Raw genomic sequence first — 21385 nt, forward strand, 5'->3', positions numbered from 1 at the left:
GGTGATCTCAGCGCTGCAAGTGCCCTACAAACCATCTCATCTTCTCCATAGCCGCCTGAGTTACAAGATCATAAATGGCTATACACCGACCCAGTGGTCCCATTAAACTCCCAGGGCCCATATGGGACCCACAGAACCAGCCCAAGCAAACTTCTGATAGTCTGGCAACAATACTACTACACCAAGTAGCGCACCAGCCCCACTGGCCATCCACTGACGGGTCTGCAACAGTGCACAATGCTGGAATGTATATTGCTTCTCACAAGCATTACCACAGCTGACAGTTGTCAGCCGTAACATACCCCGTTACTGTCAAAGCCGACCGATGTGTCTTGAACAACATGCAGCGCTACATGCTGCAGTCTGTTTTAAAAAGAGTACGGATGTTAGCCGGAATATACCCTGCTGCAATGATATGCACGAATTTATGAACCATAGAATACTATCTCTTTTTCACTTTATGTAAATGAATGCTATTATAATTATTATGCAAACTAGATGTACTGCTGACCTTGTGAGCCGGCAGTAATCTAACTGTGAAAGTGGATCTATGTGTACTTAACCCCTTAAGGACCAGGCCATTTTACACCTTAAGGACGAGAGCGTTTTTTGCAATTGTTACGATTCGGCAGGCTGGAGGTGGATCCTCTGTGTCAGAGAGGGATGGGCGTGGACCGTGTCGGTGGACCGGTTCTAAGTTGCTACTGGTTTTCACCAGAGCCCGCCGCAAAGCGGGATGGTCTTGCAGCAGCGGTAGCAACCAGGTCGTATCCACCGGCAACGGCTCAACCTCTCTGACTGCTGAGATAGGCATGGTACAAGGGATAAGGCAAGAGCAAGGTCGGACGTAGCAGAAGGTCAGGGCAGGCAGCAAGGATCGTATTCAGGGGCAACGGCAGGAGGTCTGGAACACAGGCTAGGAACACTCAAGGAAAGGCTTTCTCTGGCACAAGGGCAACAAGATCCGGCCAGGAAGTGCAGGGGAAGTGAGGTAATATAGCCAGGGAGCAGGTGGAAGCTAATTAGGCTGATTGGGCCAGGCACCAATCATTGGTGCACTGGCCCTTTAAATCTAAAGAGCTGGCGCGCGAGCGCCCTAAGGAGCGGAGCCGCGCGCGCTAGGACATGACAGCCGGGGACCGGGACAGGTGAGTGACTTGGGATGCGATTCGCGAGCGGGCGCGTCCCGCTATGCGAATCGCATCCCCGCCGGCAATGTCAGTGCAGCGCTCCCGGTCAGCGGGTCTGACCGGGGCGCTGCAGAGAGAGGGACGCCGCGAGCGCTCAGGGGAGGAGCAGGGACCCGGAGCGCTCGGCGTAACAGCAATTCTGACCACTGTCACTTTAAACATTAATAACTCTGGAATGCTTTTAGTTATCATTCTGATTCCGAGATTTTTTTTTCGTGACATATTCTACTTTAACTTAGTGGTAAAATTTTATGGTAACTTGCATCCTTTCTTGGTGAAAAATCCCCAAATTTGATTAAAAAAATGAAAATTTTGCATTTTTCTAACTTTGAAGTTCTCTGCTTGTAAGGAAAATGGATATTCAAAATACATTTTTTTTGGGTTCACATATACAATATGTCTACTTTATGTTTGCATCATAAAATTTATGAGTTTTTACTTTTGGAAGACACCAGAGGGCTTCAAAGTTCAGCAGCAATTTTGAAAATTTTCACAAAATTTTCAAACTCTCTATTTTTCATGGACCAGTTCAGGTTTGAAGTGGATTTGAAGGGGCCATGATAATAAAAATACCCCATAAAAGACTCCATTATAAAAACTACACCCCCCAAAGTATTCAAAATGACATTCAGTAAGTGTATTAACACTTTAGGTGTTTCACAGGAATAGCAGCAAAGTGAAGGAGAAAATTCTAAATCTTCATTTTGTACACTCGCATGTTCTTGTAGACCCAATTTTGGAATTTTTGCAAGGGGTAAAAAGGAGAAAATTTTTACTTGTATTTGAAACCCAATTTCTCTCGAGTAAGCACATACCTCATATGTCTATGTTAATTGTTCGGCGGGCGCAGTAGAGGGCTCAGAATGGAAGGAGCGACAAATGGTTTTTGGGGGGCATGTCACCTTTAGGAAGCCCCTATGGTGCTAGGACAGCAAAAAAAAAAAAAAACACATGGCATACCATTTTGGAAACTAGACCCCTCGGGGAACGTAACAAGGGGCATTTTACCTAAAATGCTTGGTTTCCCAAAAATGTTACATTTTTAAAAAGGATAATAGCAGAAAATACCCCCCAAAATTTGAAGCCCAATTTCTCCCGATTCAGAAAACACCCCATATGGGGGTGAAAATTGCTCTGCTGGTGCACTACAGGTCTCAGAAGAGAAGGAGTCACATTTGGCTTTTTGAAAGCAAATTTTGCTCTGGGGGCATGCCGCATTTTGGAAGCCCCTATGGTGCCAGAACAGCAAAAAAAAAAACACATGGCATACCATTTTGGAAACTCGATCCCTCGGGGAACGTAACAAGGGGTAATGTAAACCTTAATACCCTACAGGTGTTTCACGACTTTTGCATATGTAAAAAAAAAACATTTTTTTTTACCTAAAATGCTTGGTTTCCCAAAATTTTTAAATTTTTAAAAAGGGTAATAGCAGAAAATACCCCCCAAAATTTGTAACACAATTTCTCCCGAGTACGGCGATTCCCCATATGTGACTCTAAACTGTTGCCTTGAAAGACGACAGGGCTCCAAAGTGAGAGCGCCATGTACATTTGAGGCCTAAATTATGGACTTGCATAGGGGTGGACATAGGGGAATTCTACGCCAGTGATTCCCAAAAAGGGTGCCTCCAGCTGTTGTAAAACTCCCAGCATGCCTAGACAGTCAGTGGCTATCTGGCAATACTGGGAGTAGTTGTTTTGCAACAGCTGGAGGCTCCGTTTTGGAAACAGTGGCGTACCAGACGTTTTTCATTTTTATTGGGGAGGGGGGCTGTGTAGGGGTATGTGTATATGTAGTGTTTTTTACTTTTTATTTTGTGTTAGTGTAGTGTAGTGTTTTTAGGGTACAGTCGCACGGACGGGGGTTCACAGTAGTTTCTCGCTGGCAGTTTGAGCTGCGGCTGAAAATTTGCCGCAGCTCAAACTTGCAGCAGGATACTTACTGTAAACCTCCGCCCATGTGAGTGTACCCTGTACATTCACATTGGGGGGGGGGGGGACATCCAGCTGTTGCAAAACTACAACTCCCAGCATGTACGGTCTATCAGTGCATGCTGGGAGTTGTAGTTTTGCAACAGCTGGAGGCTCCGTTTTGGAAACAGTGGCGTACCAGACGTTTTTCATTTTTATTGGGGAGAGGAGGGGGGCTGTGTAGGGGTATGTGTATATGTAGTGTATTTTACTTTTTATTTTATTTTTTGGTAGTGTAGTGTTTTTAGGGTACAGTCGCACGGGCGGGGGTTCACAGTAGTTTCTCGCTGGCAGTTTGAGCTGCGGCAGAAAATATGCCGCAGCTCAAACTTGCAGCCGGATACTTTCTGTAAACCTCCACCCATGTGAGTGTGCCCTGTACATTCACATTGGGGGGGAGAAACATCCAGCTGTTGCAAAACTACAACTCCCAGCATGTACGGTCTATCAGTGCATGCTGGGAGTTGTAGTTTTGCAACAGCTGGAGGCACACTGGTTGTGAAACACCGAGTTTGGTAACAACCTCAGTGTTTTGCAACCAGTGTGCCTTCAGCTGTTGCAAAAGCTACAACCCCCAGCATGTACGGACAGCGGAAGGGCATGCTGAGTCTTGTAGTTATGCAACAGCTAAAGGCATACTACTTTGGCTGGGGATGCTGGGGATTGTAGTTATGCAACAGCTGGAGACACACTGGTTTGCTACTTAACTCAGTGTGCCTTCAGCTGTTGCAAAACTACAACTCTCAGCAGTCACCGACAGCCAACAGGCAAGCTGGGAGTTGTAGTTATACAACAGCTGAAGGTACACTTTTCCATAGAAAAAATGTGCCTCCAGCTGTTGCAAAACTATAAGTCCCAGCATGCCCATAAGTGAATGCTGAGAGTTGTGGTGGTCTGCCTCCTGCTGTTGCATAACTACAGCTCCCAGCATGCCCTTTTTGCATGCTGGGAGCTGTTGGTAGGCAACAGCAGGAGGCGGTCACTCACCTCCTCCTGCTGCTCCACGCCGCATCAGGTCAGTCCCTCGCCGCTGCCGCTGCTCCTGGGGCCCCCAGCCCAACATTAACGCCGGGGATCGGGGTCCCCAGCACCCGGGGTGCACGTCCCGCACCCGCTCACGTCCTCTGGAAAAGGGGCGGAGCGGGTTGCGGGAGTGACACCCGCAGCAGGCACCCTGATTGGTCGGCCAGTAATCCGGCCGACGAATCAGGGCGATCGTGAGGTGGCACCAGTGCCACCTCACCCCTGCTGGCTATGCCTGTTCGAGGCCGTCTCTGACAGCCCCGATCAGCCAGTAATTCCTGGTCACCGGGTCACTGGAGACCCGATTGACCCGGAATCGCCGCAGATTGCTGGACTGAATTGTCCAGCGATCTGCGGCCATCGCTGACATGGGGGGGCATAATGACCCCCCTGGGCGATATGTCGCGATGCCTGCTGAACGATTTCAGCAGGCATCGGGCACCAGCTCCTCTCCGGCTAGCGGCGGGGGGCCGGGAATGGACAGGACGTACTCCTACGTCCTCGGTCCTTAAGGACTCGGAAACGGGGGCGTAGGAGTACGTCCATTGTCCTTAAGGGGTTAAACCACTGCAAATGTGCAGCTGTGATGCTCTATGCCTGATGAAGAACCCGGTACGGGTTCGAAACCTTTGTGTTGCACCCCTCGTTGCCAATAAAAGCCAAATTGTTTTTAAGAAATATTTTTGCCATATTGGTCTTCTTTGGGATTTGGCGCCATCTTACACATCCCAAACTTTTTTCCTGATTTTTATTGATATTTATTTCAGTGGTATGATCTTAAGTTTTATTTAAGATTTTGAGGTCTAGTGTTTTGAGGTACAGTGTTATCTTTTTTCTCTTCGGGAAATGTTTTTATAATAATGTCTCCGTTTTTTTTGGTTTTCAAAATGTATACAATTTTTTTCCATAGAATGTTGCAGATATAAAGAAGCTAAAATCTGTAGGAATATGCACTGTAAAGGGGATTCAGATGACAACGAAAAAAGCTTTGTGTAATATTAAGGGACTGTCTGAAGCTAAAGTTGACAAAATAAAGGAGGCAGCAAACAAATTAATAGTGAGTTGTGCCATAAAGTGAGTTGTAAACATTTAAAATTGTCTATACATACTTACAACATGTGTTTTTAATGCTCATATTAGTTTTTATGTGCTGTTTTATATGCTGTGCTTATTAAAAAATGTGTATATATAAGTTCAGACGGGTAGATGTCGCTGTGGATTTTCAGCTATTCTACATCTTTCTTTCCTATTATGTTGATATTCTGCAACATAATAGGCATGTTTGCCTGATCGTTCCCCTATGTGAATACAATTTTTAGTTAAAGAGGACCTGTGACCTCTCCTGCCCTTTCTGGATTAGTGAATTTGTGTATTCCCCATGAAAAATCTATTCTGGATTCTTTTGCTAGGGTATGTTCCCACATGCATACATAATCCGCTGCAGATTTCACACTGAAGATTTTCTGACATGTGAGGAGAAGCCACTTGTCTTTCCTAAATTGTGCTTTTTTTTTTTTTACTGTAATGTTTATTGAAGTATTTTTCAGTTTTACAAAACACAAAAGAGAAATAAAAAAATAACATCAGAAGGACGGGACATATTGCCAACAAAACGGTATGAAGTCAAGCATAAAGGATAGTCCACGTAAAGTTGACAGGGGTAATTGGTGGCAAAGCAAGTCCTCCAATTAGGTGAAATAATGGATGTAGAGCAAACATTCTAGCTCATAAGAGAGTATATACGTGGAAGTATCACACTGGCCGTAACAAGTATACCTGCCCAAGAGGGCCACAAACAAAGAAAAAAACGGGGGGGGGCTTTGAACGGGGATGGGAAAAATAAGAAGGGGAGCAGGGAGACAAGCGAATAGACAATTCACAAAACAAGTAAGGGAAGGGAAAAGACAAGAAAAAGAAAGAAAGAATAGGAAAGAAAAGCAGAGTAAATCACAGAGGCAGACGATCAGAGAAGTGGTCCCATGGTTCCCAGACAGAGAGAAATAAAGGGATAGAGTTATTCAAGGAAGCCATTAGTGATTCCAAAGAATGGATCTTACGTATACGGGCCAGTAAATCTATCTCGGAGGGATAAATTGTGCATTTATATTAATCTTAACAATGCATTTGACATAATATTGTTTATATATTCCTTAGGAACCTGGTTTTCTTACTGCCTTTGAATACAGTGTAAAGAGGAAGATGGTGTTTCATATATCTACTGGAAGCCAGGAACTTGAGTAAATTAGTAGTCTTTAAAGGGGATATTGGGCTTTTTAAAAAAAAAAATGTTATAACATCTGGCATCCATTAAACTGATGTGATGTTGCATGTAAACATTGCTGCAGTGCTAAAGTCCATACATGCCCTTACTAGAGTAGTTTGCACTGTACAAAGAAGCTTTCTACTCATGTATGTGACACAGCTGTAGCATAAAAAGTCTTGGCTGCAGCAAGAGTTAGTGAGATATGCATGGCCTTGAGCACCATTGATGTGTTTATAGTGTACAGGTATTTTTGAAGCTATATTTAAAAATGCAGCTGCATTCCCCTAGTATGTTGATAAAAGTGCCACTTTCCCTAAAAACTTTATTTAAAAAGCCACTTTTGCATACACTATGGCCCACATTTATCAATCTGTTTGAAACCAAAACTGTCTGGTTTTAATTGATTGTTATAGGCAAAACCAGAAAGTTTTGGTTTTAGGCAGGTTGATAAATCTGGACCTATATTTGTAGACTTTTTCTGATTTTATAATATACTTTCAGCCTAGATGTAACTAGAAAACCTCAAAAAGAAATGCAACAAATAAGCTGCTAATCCTGGGTTTTATGGTAGGGTCACAAATGCTGTATATTGCTGCATATTTTCTGCAGCTAATTTTGCTACCCATTTACTTCAATGGGTGGGTAAATACGCAGTAGCAAATACGCAGCAAAATATGACACATGTGACCCTACCCTTAAACTGACTTACCACCTCTGACACACTGGGATTTTGTGGCTTTTTAAAACACATGCAAAACTTGCTGTACTTTGAGGAATTTTAGGCTGGTGTCTCATAATGCTTTCCAGAAAAATAGTGTTTTTTTTTCCAGCATTTTTACATTAATAATTTTTTTCAGAAAAATGCTGTAGACCCTTTTGTAGGGTTTTCTGATTGGAGTTAGTATGGTTTTTACGATTTTTTTGGGAAATTCTGGTACATGACACATGCGACACAAAAAACCTACAAAATCTACAAAGAAAAACACACAAAACTGTATAAAAAATTTCAAAAAACACTGGAGTTTATTTAAAGCTTTTATAAGGCCAAAGTACTCCACAAATCAGTGTATTCCACTACTAAACCAAAAGGATACTGGTAAAACCTTTACTTTAGCTATCAGTGTATTTTTGTGCCAAAAACTGCAGTTTCATTCGGCTTTCATTTGTCAAAGAGGGGTGCCCTTGGGCTGCAGCGCTTTACGACAGTGCTTTATCACTCTTGATAGACAGGACCCCTCAATGCAAGTCTATGGGAGGGTGCGTGGCGGCCGTCACATACCCTTCCATAGACTTATATTGAGGGGGCGTGATGTGATGTCACGAGGGGACGTGGCCGACCATCGCAGCGCACACACAGTGTTCGGAACTAAATGTTCCAAACGCTGGCCAGTGGAGTACCCCTTTAATGGTGAGCATTAAAATACATATGGGCAGTCATTAAGGACTGTTTTTTACTATCAGCATGTCTTACAGTTTTGTGTACATTCATAATTATATTTTCCTTTAGCAAGCTATTAGGAGGGGGCGTTGAAAGCATGGCAATAACAGAGACATTTGGAGGTAAAGATTTTTTTTTACTATTAAATACATAACTATATACTTTTATACTAAGTGTCTCATTATTTTGTGCATTTTGTAACTCATGCATTATTGCAGTATTTTTATTTATTTACATGGAGTAAATACAATCAGCTTGAATGACAGATTCTATGCACTTTTATCAGTATTTAAAGGGGTTATCCAGGAATAGAAAAACACAGCTAATTTCTTTCGAAAACAGCTCCACGTCTGTCTCCAGGTTGTGTGTGGTTTTACAACTTGGCTCCATTCACTACAATGGAACTGAGCTGCAGAACCACGCTCAACCTGGAGACAGACGGGAAGCTGTTTTTGAAAGAAATCAGCTGTGTTTTTGTATTCCTGGATAACCCCTTTAAGAGGAGGTGCCGTTATTTTATATAGCATTAACTGCCATAAATTTTTATATATGTATACACGCATTCCTTCTGTAAAAAAACAAACCCCCGAGAAGTGCCTTCCTACCTAGTTTCTTGCTGTTATGCATGGTAGCATGGCTCTCTAACTTGACCAGAATTTCTCAAACTTCTGAAGACACTTGTTAATATTCGGTATATTACCCCATTTAGCCCACTTAGCCAAAGTAGGTACATTTGGTGACTTCTATGACATTCAGACAACTTCATATGCAATAAATAATGAGTGGAAGAAGAGCTGCTTGTAATTTCAAAAGATTTAGGTACATTAGACTGCAGTATGATTTACATTTTTAGCCAAATTATGAATGTATCCAAAAAGGAGAAACGTTTAAAGTGTACCTGCATATCAGAGAAAAAAATAATTCTTATATATGTTACTCACTAGGTCATGCAGATTATTTTCATGTGTTTTTATCTGTCTAGCTTCAATATTTGGCCACAAATCCCTCTGTTCTGCTGCTCACTCATTCTGACATCCACTGCTCAGGAAGGGGTCTGTCCGAGACAAGCAATAAGCACACCCTCATTTACTATGCATTCACTTCCTCCATGAGTCTGCTGTGCTGAGTCTCTTCATCCAATCACTGCAGGCTGCTCTGTAACCCCCTCCTCTCTGTTTTCAGACAGGAGTCTGATAGGACCGAGTGAGCACAGAATAGTGCTAGTACCGTATTTAACGGCGTCTAACACACATTTTTTAGGCTAAAATTTTTAGCCTAAAGTCTATCTGCGTGTTATAGGCCGATAAGCCGCTGCAGTTCAATGATTTAAAGTGGGCGTTTTAAATCAATGAACTGCAGCGGCTTTTGCAGGTGCAGATACGTGCCAGCTTCTCTGCCCCTGCCTGTCCTGGGGTCTAGAGCCCTGCTGCCGCCGTTTCTCTCCCCCTTGCTATCGGCGCCGCTTCCCCTTCTCTCCCCCTGGCTATCGGTGCCGCTGCCCCATTGCCGGCGCCGATAGCCAGGGGGAGAGAAGCAGCGCCGGCAATGGAGCAGCGGCGCCGATAGCCAGGTGGAGAGAAGGGGCAGCGGCACCCATTGCCGGCGCTGCTGCCCCGTTGCTTCCCCCATCCCCGGTTGTATAATTACCTGTTGCCGGGGTCGGGTCCGCGCTGCTTCTGGCCTCCGGTGTGGCATCCTATGCGCCGTTGCTATGCGCTGCACGGCGCGGCGCAATGACGAGTCATTACGTCTGGCAGCTCACATCAACGATGCAGGGGACGCCACACCGGAGGCCAGAAGCAGCGTGGACCCGACCCCGGCAACAGGTAATTATACAACCGGGGATGGGGGAGGCAACGGGGCAGCGGCGCCGGCAATGGGTGCGGCTGCCCCTTCTCGCCCCCTGGCTATCGGCGCCGCTGCCCCATTGCCGGCGCCGCTTCTCTCCCCCTGGCTATCGGCGCTCGCAATGGGGCAATGGCATCGATAGCCGGGGGGAGAGAAGGGGCAGCGGCGCCGATAGCAAGGGGGAGAGAAGCGGCGGCAGCAGGGCTCTAGACCCCAGGAAAGGCAGGGGGAGAGAAGCTGGCAGCGACGGCCTCTCTCCCCCTGCCTTTCCTGGGGGCTTCTGCGGGGTCAGAAACAGCGTATCGGGACACACACACGCACCCTCATTTTACCAAGAATATTTGGGTAAAAAACTTTTTTACCCAAATATCCTTGGTAAAATGAGGGTGCGTGTTACAGGCCGGTGCGTGGTATCCCCGATAAATACGGTACCTTTGTCCTAGCCTGTGCTTCAGCTGGGACAATGATGATTCTGCAGTCAGACAGTACCATGTTATGGATGGAATGGGGACACCTAGAGGCCTCTTTTTAAGCCATGATATCTATAAAAGGAAGATAATTTTTTTATGTATTATATTAGAAACATCATAATAACATCTAATTATACTATTAAAATGTAATCATGCAAATTATTTTTTATTTGTTTCTCTTCTGTAACTTTTTAGAATTCAGAACAGGGAAAACTCAGATGTCCCATACACTTTGTGGTAGGCTTTGTTTTTTTTTAAATCAAAATCTTTGAAAATAAAGTTATAGGGTATATTCACACGTACAGTATCCTGCGCATATTTTCAGTAGCTGGTTTGGCTACCCATTAAAGTTAATAGGTAGCAAAATCAAGAGTCAGTGGAGAGTCAGTAAAAAAAGAAAAAAAGTGAAGAAAAAAGAAAATTGCTGATTGTGGTATTTTGAACAATAATTTGTGGGGTATATTGTATAAAAAACCTGAATTATGATTGGAAACAATATGTTAGCAATATTAAATCACATTTATTAAATTAAAATACAATACACATCAGTGCAGGGCCCTTGCACAAGATGTGTTTAAAACCAATAAAATATGCAGATAAATGATGATGAAATAATATTATAATATTACAATAATGTCAGCCACCTTTTCTTAAAAGTGAACTAATGGGACTAGAGTCTATGGTATGAAAGAAAGCGATATCCGTGCAGCAAAATGGTAATAGCTTCATCAATAGAGGATAGAATCAGTATGCCAGGTCATTCCCAATGTGTGGATAATGTTTCACAGGATACTGTAATAGGCTATACAGAGTGATACCTGCAGTCCGCAATGGAGAGAACACTCACGATCTTGAGCAGGATGCGCTGCGGCAAGGATGGCACGGAGGAGCGTCCGGCCTCAGGATGGTGTCTCCAGCGGTCCCGGCGGGGTGCAGGTGGGCATGGACGTGCGTCTGGCCGAAGCAATCCTGAGTGGTGTAATCAGGTACCTGGGCTTGGGAGTGTGCTGACGTCCTCGTGTTGGATTGTGTACGCGCGATCACGGCAGTGGTCCGGAACTGGGGGAGCTGCTGCGCTGCAAAGGGCTATACCATAGATATAGGAATGTCCCAAAGGTGCTGAGAGTAATGAATATATGTGTTTCGCTATGCGCTCCGGCCTCACACGCTGGCCATGAGCGCATGGTCCCCTTACCTTCTGCTGCTGACGGGGCTGGGACTCGCATTGCGGGACGCACCCGCATGCGAGCCCCGGTCCGTCACTCTCCGGGTGTTTTCCCTGCCTCTGCTTCCGTCTCTCTGCTCCGGAGCTTTAAGATTTAAAGGGCCAGTACGCTCATTAGTGTAACCACCTGTGTCTTGTTGATAAATTCCTCCACCCTCCTCAGTTCTCTGCCGGATCTTTGTTGCCTTGTGCTCTAGAGAAAGCATTCCTTTGTATTGCCTTGCCGTGTACCAGATCTCCTGCTCTTGTGACCTTGACCTTGCTTCTCTGCCGCCTGCCTACTGAACTTCTGCTACGTCCCGACTACGCTACTGTGCCGCCTGCCCTGACCTACAGCTATCCTGACTACGAATTGTCTCATCCCTCCTGTGCTTCGCATCTCCTTAGCCGCCTGTGTGGTCGAGCCGTGCCGGGGGTAGCGACCTGGGTCGCCTGCAGCTGCAAGCCCATCCTGCTTTGCGGCGGGCTCTGGTGAAGACCAGCGGCACCTTAGACTCCGTTCCCTGGCACAGTCCGAGTCATCTACCACACAGGTTCAGCGGATCCACATACACCGGAGTTCCTGTCTTCAGAAACGTGAGTGTTACAATATGTAGCAAAACAGGGCTATATGCGTTTCTAGACCAGGGGGTCTCATTCCTCAGTAGCCAAAGTTAAATAAATTATTTAGCTTTGGCTACTGATGAATGAGACCCCTGGTCTTGAAACGCGTATCGCCCTGTTTTGCCAACTTAGAGGAGCATCGTGCTCATGTTCGTCTGGTTCTTCAGAGACTACGGAAGAATCATCTCTACGCCAAATTGGAGAAATGCCTATTCGAAAAGTCTAGTCTTCCGTTTCTCGGCTACATTGTCTCTCATCAGGGCCTGCAGATGGATCCAGATAAATTATCTGCAGTTTTGGATTGGCCTCGTCCCTCGGGCCTACGTGCAATTCAACGCTTTCTGGGAGTCGCTAACTATTATCGTCAGTCTATCCCACATTTTTCATCCTTGGTTACTCCTATTGTAGCTCTCACTAAAAAAGTATCCAATCTTAAATCTTGGCCTCGAGAGGCTAAAGAGGCCTTCTCCCGTTTAAAGTCTCTGTTTGCCTCTGCTCCCGTGCTTACAAGACCTGATCTAGAGAGGCCCTTTGCGTTGGAGGTTGATGCCTCATCTATTGGAGCAGGTGCCGTCCTCACACAGAAAAATGCAAAAGGCAAGAGTGTAGCTTGTGGGTTATTCTCCAAGACTTTCTCTCCAGCTGAGAGGAATTACTCCATTGGAGATTGTGAACTCCTCACTATTAAGCTAGCTTTGGAGGAATGGCGACATTAACTGGAAGGTTCTTCTCATCCGGTCAGCATCTACTCCGATCATAAGAATCTTCTATACCTTCAGTCTGCTCAGCATTTGAACCCCGCCAGGCAAGATGGTCACTGTTCTTTTCCCGTTTCAACTTCTTCATTCACTTCCGTCCTGCAGACAAGAACATCAGGGCTGATGCACTCTCCAGGTCCTCTGACATCATTGGTTTGGACTCCACGCCTAGGCACATTATTCCTCCTGACCGTTTGATTCCTGCCACTCCTGCCGAGATTCAGCATGTTCCTCCGGGAAAATCCTCTGTGCCCACCAGATTGAGACGCAAGGTCTTGAAATGGGGTCATTCTTCCTTGACATCAGGACATCCTGGAATATTTCCCGGCACTACTGGTGGCCCCATCTTGAACGTGATGTTTCTGATTTTGTTCGGTCCTGTGTAACTTGTGCCCATGACAAAACTCCTCGGCAAAGACCTGCAGGACTCTTACAGCCTTTACCCATTCCAGAGACTCCCTGGTCCCATATCGCCATGGATTTCATCACCGATCTGCCACCTTCTCATAATAACACTGGTCATCTGGTAGTGGTAGATCGGTTTTCCAAGATGGCTCATTTCATTCCTCTACCAGGTCTTCCTTCTGCTCCGCAGCTGGCAAAGTACTTCTTGTCGCATGTCTTTTGTTTACATGGTCTTCCACAGCATATCATTTCGGATCGAGGTGTGCAGTTTGTCTCTAAGTTCTGGTGAGCCCTTTGTAACCGTCTGGACATCAATCTGGACTTCTCCTCGACCTACCACCCTCAGTCCAATGGTCAGGTGGAAAGAGTCATTCAAATCCTTGAGACTTATCTTCGGCATTTTGTTTCAGCTCGCCAAGATGATTGGGTCGACCTTCTCCCCTGGGCTGAATTCTCATATAATCTTAAGGATTCCGAGTCCACGAGGTCGTCTCCCTTGGTCCTGAGGAGAGATCTTGGGAATCTGAGGAGAATATCTTGGACCGTGACCTTCTCAGGAGTTTCCTCTCTCGTAAAAGGAGGGGGAGACCAAAGGGGGGGGGAGATACTGTTATGCTATGCGCTCCAGCCTCACACGCTGGCTGTGAGCGGATGGTCCCCTTACCTTCTGCTGCGAGCCCATGTCCGTCACTCTCCGGGTGTTTTAAGATTTAAAGGGCCAGTACGCTCATTAGTGTAACCACCTGTGTCTTGTTGATAAATTCCTCCACCCTCCTCAGTTCTCTGCCGGATCTTTGTTGCCTTGTGCCCTAGATAAAGCGTTCCTTTGTATTGCCTTGCCTTGTACCAGATTTCCTGCTCTTGTGACCTTGACCTTGCTTCTTTGCCGCCTGCCTGCTGAACTTCTGCTACGTCCTGACTACGTTACTGTGCCGCCTGCTCTGACCTACAGCTATCCTGACTACAAGTTGTCTCATCCCTCCTGTGCTTTGCATCTCCTCAGCCGCCTGTGTGGTCGAGCCGTGCCAGGGGTAGCGACCTGGGTGTCGCCTGCAGCTGCAAGCCCATCCTGCTTTGCGTCGGGCTCTGGTGAAGACCAGCGGCACCTTAGACTCCGCGTCATCTGCCACACAGGTCCAGCGGATCCACATACACCGGAGTTCCTGACTTCAGAAACATGAGTGTTACAATATGTAGCAAAAAAGGGCTATATGCGTTTCAAGACCAGGGGGTCTCATTCCTCAGTAGCCAAAGTTAAATTATTTAGCTTTGGCTACTGAGGAATGAGACCCCTGGTCTTGAAACGCATATCGCCCTGTTTTGCCACATTTTGCTACATATATTCATTACTCTCAGTACCTTTGGGACATTCCTATATCTATGGTATAGCCCTTTGCTGCGCAGCATCTCCCCCAGTTCCGGACCACTGCCGTGATCGCGCGATCCAACACGTGATTGCCCTGCACTGATGTGTATTGTATTTTAATTTAATAAATGTTATTTAATATTGCTAACATATTGTTTCCAATCATAATTCAGGTTTTTTATACAATATACCCCACAAATTATTGTTCAAAATACCACAATCAGCAATTTTCTTTTTTCTTCACTATTTTTCTTTTTCCACTGACTCTTGAGGACTGGTTTGCATATATAATTCCTTATATATAATCCCCTACATGTTTTTAGGTCTGTGGGATATAGACCTACCCAGTTAACCTCGAGCCAGCTCGTGGAGTGAGCTACACAATTTCCATTGCGTTAGGTAGCAAAATCAGCTGCACAAAATATGCAGCAGATCCTGTACGTGTGAATGTACCCATATACTGTAAAAATGATCCTTAGAAAAATAAACAGCATGGGGGTTAGGGCGGTTTTGCGGGGGATTTATCAAGATCATTGCTCCTTTTGCCAGTCATGTTGAAAAGAACACTGATTAAGGATTTTCCAAATCCATTAAAGGGGTATTTCGCTGCTCAGCACTTGGAACACACTGTTCCAAACACTGGAGCCGGTGCCCCCTCATGATGTCACGCCCCACCCTCTCAATGCAAGTCTATGGGAAGGGGTGTAACAGCCATCACGCCCCCTCCCATAGACTTGCATTGAGAGGGCGGGGCGTGACATCATGAGGGGGCGGGGCTATGACATCACAAGCTCCTGGTGTCGGCTCCAGCGTTTGGAACAGTCTGTTCCAAACGCCGAGCAGCGGAATACCATTTTAAGAAATTTAAGCCTCTTAACATATTTGGCACATCTTTAAAGAGGTACTCCGGTGGAAAAAAAATTTTTTTCTAAATCAACTTTCGCCGAAAAGTTAAACAGATTTGTAAATTATACAGAAATAGGGTTGTGGGAGCTCAACATGGATCAAGAAAATATCCCAACCGAGTGTACTGTGTTGCACACAACCCATGTGTCAAATAATTATACATGGTCCGTTCTGAGCCTGGTCGCGTACTCGATGCCTGAAAGGACCCTGCAACCTAGTCCTTATGACAATTCCATCTGTAGTTTCTAGCAAATCCCCTTTCTGCACTCCTTCCCATTCATATTTTATTATATATATATTTATATATTATTTATATTTTGTACAGCAACAAGAGATAGTCGCAGCACTCCAAAAAGTAGAAAAATATAAAGTGGCTTTATTCCATCTTCACAAATACAGGTGCAACATTTCGGCTGTCAGTGCAGCCTTTTTCATGCTTGAAAAAGGCTTCACTGGCCGACGAAATGTTGCACCTGTATTTGTAATGATGGTATAAAGCCACTTTATATTTTTCTACTTTTTGTTACTGTATCTGTATTGGGGTCTCTAACCGGGCCCAAGTAGTTGCCTGCACCCTCCTATTTTTTGCACTTTTCCTGGGTTGTGCTGCTCTTCCAGTATATTTTTTTATATATTTATTTTATATTTTGATATATTTTATATATATATATATATATATATATATATATATTTATTATCAGTCATATCACACTATACAGTGACCTCCCGACCTACGATGGCCCCAACATACGATAATTTCAACATACGATGGCCTCTCAGAGGCCATTGCATGTTGAAGGCAGCATCAACATACGATGCTTTTGCATGTCAGGGCCATCGCATAAACGGCTATCCGGCAGTGCAGACTGCTTCAGCTGCCGCCGGATAGCCGTTTAAGGTGCCCCGTGTGCTGCAGTGATGATCACCCACCTGTCTACGGTGCTCCGGACCATCCTCTTCAGGATCCCCTGCATGGCCGTCGCTCTCCTTCGTCGCCATCACGACGCCGCGCACGCCGTCCCTTCAATATGAGTGGCGTGCGCAGCGACGTGATGACGGCGATGAAGAGCGACGATCCCGGGCAATAGTAACGGTCCGGAGCGGCGGGGACACCTCGGGGACGCAGCGACAGCGATGGAGGGCGACATCCAGGGCAGCGGTGATGGTCCGGAGCGGCGGGGACAGGTGAGTATAACTTCCTATACTTATCATTGCACGGATCCCGCAACATACGATGGTTTCAACTAAAGATGGTTCATTTGGAAGGAATTACCATCGTATGTTAAGGGATCACTGTACCTTGTTAACATATAGTAATTTATCTACTACATATTGTAATGTATTTTTCTTTACATTTATATCTTATATTTATATCTAATTGAATTTTTGAGTTTGTAACCTCATTCTTAACCTCTTAAGGACGCAGGGCGTACCTGTACGCCTTGCACCCGGTCCTGGCATTTAAAAAGGGGTCACACCGTGACCCCGCATCATACCTGGTCGGTCCCGGCGGCTTATGATAGCTGGGACCCTGGGCTAATAGCGCGCGGCACCGATCGTTGTGCTGCACGCTATTAACCCTTCAGATGCGGCAATCAATGTTGATCGCCGCATCAAAAACAAAAGTAAAAGCTTCCCGGCAGCTCAGTCGGGCTGATCAGGACTATCGCGATAAAATTGCGATGTCCCGATCAGCTAGGACGCGAGTGGAGGTCCCCTCCCCGATCGGCATTTGATTGCTCCAAGCCTGAGCTACGGGCTTGAGCAATCAACCCCCTATTACGCTGATCCATGCAAAGCTGTGGCTTTGCAGGGATCAGGTTAAAAGATCAGTGAAAAAAAAAGTTAAGGTCATTTAACCCCTTCCCTAATAAAAGTTTGAATCACCCCCCTTTTTCCATTAAAACTGTGTAAATAAAAATAAACATATGTGTTATCGTCGCGTGCGGAAATGTCCGAACTATAAAAATATATTATTAATTAAACCGCACGGTCAATGGCATACGCGCAAAAAAATTCCAAAGTACAAAATAGCGTATTTTTGGTCACTTTTTATATCTTGAAAAAATGAATAAAAAGCAATCAAAAAGTCCGATCAATACAAAAATGGTACCGATAAAAACTTCAGAACACGGCACAAAAAATGAGCCCTCATACCGGCCCATACGCGGAAAAATAAAAAAGTTATAGGGGTTATAGAAGTTTTCTGTCTAACTGCTCAATGATGATGTCACGTCCCGGGAGCTATGCATGATGGGAGAATATCCCTTGCATGATGGGAAAATATCCCCATAGGAGCTGGACAGCTCCCGGGACGTGAGTCATCAGAAAGCAGTTAGACAGAAAACAGCAACTCAACTTCAGAAGCTAATAACTATTGGAAGGATTAAGATTTTATAATAGAAGTCATTTACAAATCTGTTTAACTTTCGGGAGCCAGTTGATATATAAAAAAATTTTTTGCCTGGAATACCCCTTTAAGGACATAGCCCATTTTGACTTTAAGGACACAGACTATTTTCATTTTTGCGATTTCATTTTTTTTTTCTCCTCCCCTTTTAAAATCCATAACTCTTTTATTTTTTTCCACCTACAGACCCATATGAAGGGCTTTTTTGTATTTTGTGCGACCAATTGCACTTTGAAATGGGATATTTAACCCCTTAACGACCACGGACGTATCTTTACATCCGTGGCCGACTCCCGCGATATAACGCACGGTCACACGGTGACTGCATGTCATATCGGGTCGGTCCCAGCATGTAATTGAAGCCGGGACCCAGGGCTAATAGCACGCGACAGCGATCGCGGTGCTGCGCGCTATTAACCCTTTAGACGCGGCGTTCAAAGCAATCGACCGCCGATAACACTGATCAACGCAAAGCTATGGCTTTGCAGTGAACAGTGCTGGCAATCAGTGTATGCAATGTTATAGCCCCCTATGGAGGCTATAACATTGCAAAAAAAAAAAAGTGTAAAAAAAAGTTAATAAATGTGATTTAACCCTTTCCCTAAAAAAAATCCAAATCACCCCCCTTTTCCCATTTAAAAACATGTAAATAAAAATAAATATAAAAATATGTGGTATCGTCGCGTAAAAGTACGAACTATAAAAAAATATCATTAATTAAACTGCAGGGTCAATGGCGTACGCGCAAAAAAATTCCAAAGTCCAAAATAGCATATTTTTGGTCACTTTTTATATCATGAAAAAATGAATAAAAAGCGATCAAAAGACCGATCAATACAAAGATGGTACCGATAAAAACTTCAGATCACGGTGCAAAAAAAATGAGCCCTCATACCGCCCCATACGCAGAAAAATAAAAAAGTTATAGGGGTCAGAAGATGACAATTTTAAACGTATAAATTTTCCTGCATGTAGTTTTTTCCAGAAGTGCGACAAAATCAAACCGAAAAATGTACTGCGTAGAAACGGAAGCCCCCAAAAGTTACAAAATGGTGTTTTTTCTTCAATTTCGTTGCACATTGATTTTTTTTCCGTTTCACCGTAGATTTTTGGGTACAATGACTGATGTCACTGCAAAGTAGAATTGGTGGTGCAAAAAATAAGCCATCATAGGGATTTTTAGGTGCAAAATTGAAAGGGTTATGATTTTTAAAAGGTGAGGAGGAAAAAACCAAAGTGCAAAAACAGAAAAACCAATGGTCCCTAAGGGGTTAATTTTACCATAAAATGGACCGCAAAACCGAAAAATTATTATTTGTGAGCGGAAATTTATAAGAGAACTGCAATTTTGGAACTTGTTTTTTTTTTTAAGCAGTGCACCTTATGGTACAAATGATACATTATCTTTATTCTGTAGGTCAACGCGATTATAACAATACCCAATTTATATAGTTTTTCTATTACTGTACTATAGCATGCCTATAGTATAGCAGTACACAGTAAGATCAGTGATTCACTGATATAGCCTGGCTAAGCCAGTCTACATCATCAAATCCGCAGCAGGTGGCAGGTAAGGGGGCCCTCCTCCGACATTTTAAGTCAATATGGTATCTCTAAGCTTTTGCCTCCTATGGTCCATATGACTGCTGTACAGTATACCTCTAAATGCTGTTAACAGAGCAGAACAGAAGCTAAGACAATAATGGACAAAAATGTGTAAAACAAAAAAGGATTTAGAAAACAGAAACAAATTAGTAAAAAGTAACATGTTCAAGTATTTGGATCTAGTCAGTAGGAGAATGCCTGACCACAGTGCTCTCTGCTGACACCTCTGTCCGTTTTAGGAACTGTCCAGAGTAGGAGCAAATCCCGATAGAAAACCTATCCTGCTCTGGACAGTTTCTAAAATGAACAGAGGTGTCAGCAGAGAGCACTGTGGTCAGACAGAAAGGAAATTCAAAAAGAAAAGAACTTCCTGTGGATCATACTGTAGCTGATAAATACTGGAAGGGTTAAAGGGGTATTCCAGGATTTTTTTTTATTTGACTATGCTACAGGGGCTGTAAAGTTAGTGTAGTTCATAATATAGTGTCTGTACCTGTGTGTGACGGTTTTCTCACAGTTTTTCTGTGATTTTTACCCCACTATTTATTTTTAACAGCATACAAAATGACTGTTGTCTCGGATTTTTCCCAGCTTGCAATGCAGCCGAGACCTGACTCAATAGTCAGTTGATGACAGGGAGCCTGTCTGTTTCAATGGGTGGAGCGATCACTTGGTGGGAGAGAGATCAACTGCAACTAATGCAACAGCTGTATGCACCCTGATTAAAAACCACAGGTCTTTTGATGGATGCAGCTCATTTATGTTTCAATGGGTGGGGTGGCTGATGTGTGGGAGGGAGGAAAATGGAATTGTGGGATTTGTAGTCAGAAAAAGAAAAGTCAAACAGGAAATACAAGTTCACAAAAAGCTAGCCGCAGTGTTATGGTAATCTCATGACATAGCCATTTAGCCCCAAGACAAGCGCAGATCCTTCTTAAGCATGTCCATTACTTCTTGCCAGGTACGTGCAAAAATCACCTTATGGTGGATAACCTCTTTAAGATTTTAAATAGAAGTAATTTACAAATCTGTTTAACTTTCTGGCGCCAATTAAATTAAATTTTGGCCTTAAGGACGCAGACAATTTTATTTTTACGTTTTCGTTTTTTCCTCCTTGCTTTCAAAAAATCATAACTCTTTTATATTTTCATCCACAGACAGTATGAGGGCTTGGTTTTTGTGCGGCCAGTTGTCTGTTGTAATGCCATCACTCACTTTACCATAAAATGTATGGCGCAACCAAAAAAATACTATTTGTGTGTGGGGAAATTATAAAGAAAACCGCAATTTTGCTAATTTTGGAAGGTTTCGTTATCACGCTGTACTATTTACGGTAAAAATGACATGTGTTCTTTATTCTTTGGGTCAATACAATTAAAATGATACCCATGATAACGTACTTTTCTATTACTGTTGTGCTTAAAAAAAATCGCAAACTTTTTAACCAAATTAGTACGTTTAAAATCCCCCTATTTTGAAGACCTATAACTTTTTCATTTTTCCATATAAGCGGCGGTATGAGGGCTCATTTTTTGCGCCACGATCTGTACTTTTTATTGATTCCATATATGCTTATATAAAACTTTGAATCCATTTTTTATAAATTTTTTGGGGAATAAAATGTTATAAAAAAGCAGCTATTTTGGCCTTTTTTTTTCCGTTCACGCCGTTCACCATACGGTATCATTAACATTTTATTTTAATAGTTCAGATATTTACGCATGCGGCGATACCAAATTTGTATATAAAATTTTTTTTAACACTTTTTGGGGGTGAAATAGGGAAAATGGGACAATTTACGTTTTTATTGGGGGAGGGGGTGTTCACATTTTTTTAACTTTATTTATTTACTTTTATTTTTACACTTTAATAGTCCCCATAGGGGACTATTTATAGCAATCA

The 21385-nt window shown here is 43.9% G+C and overlaps 1 protein-coding gene across 7 annotated transcripts in view; it reads left to right on the top strand.

The window, feature by feature from the left end:
• The window catches only part of DMC1 (DNA meiotic recombinase 1), a 130348-nt gene that overhangs the window by 67951 nt on the left and 41012 nt on the right, over positions 1 to 21385 (top strand). For 5 of the 7 annotated variants that reach the window (XM_056523866.1, XM_056523869.1, XM_056523872.1 and 2 more), the window contains 4 exons: positions 5097 to 5243; positions 6341 to 6423; positions 7957 to 8009; positions 10401 to 10442. In XM_056523866.1, the coding sequence (XP_056379841.1) occupies positions 5097 to 5243; positions 6341 to 6423; positions 7957 to 8009; positions 10401 to 10442 (325 nt within the window). Of the gene's footprint in view, positions 1 to 5096; positions 5261 to 6340; positions 6424 to 7956; positions 8010 to 10400; positions 10443 to 21385 lie in introns of all 7 variants that reach the window. The other 2 variants (XM_056523870.1, XM_056523871.1) reach the window with 1 other exon arrangement.

The sequence above is a fragment of the Hyla sarda genome, chromosome 6 (assembly GCF_029499605.1).
Source record: "Hyla sarda isolate aHylSar1 chromosome 6, aHylSar1.hap1, whole genome shotgun sequence".
NCBI classification, from domain to species: Eukaryota; Metazoa; Chordata; class Amphibia; order Anura; family Hylidae; genus Hyla; species Hyla sarda.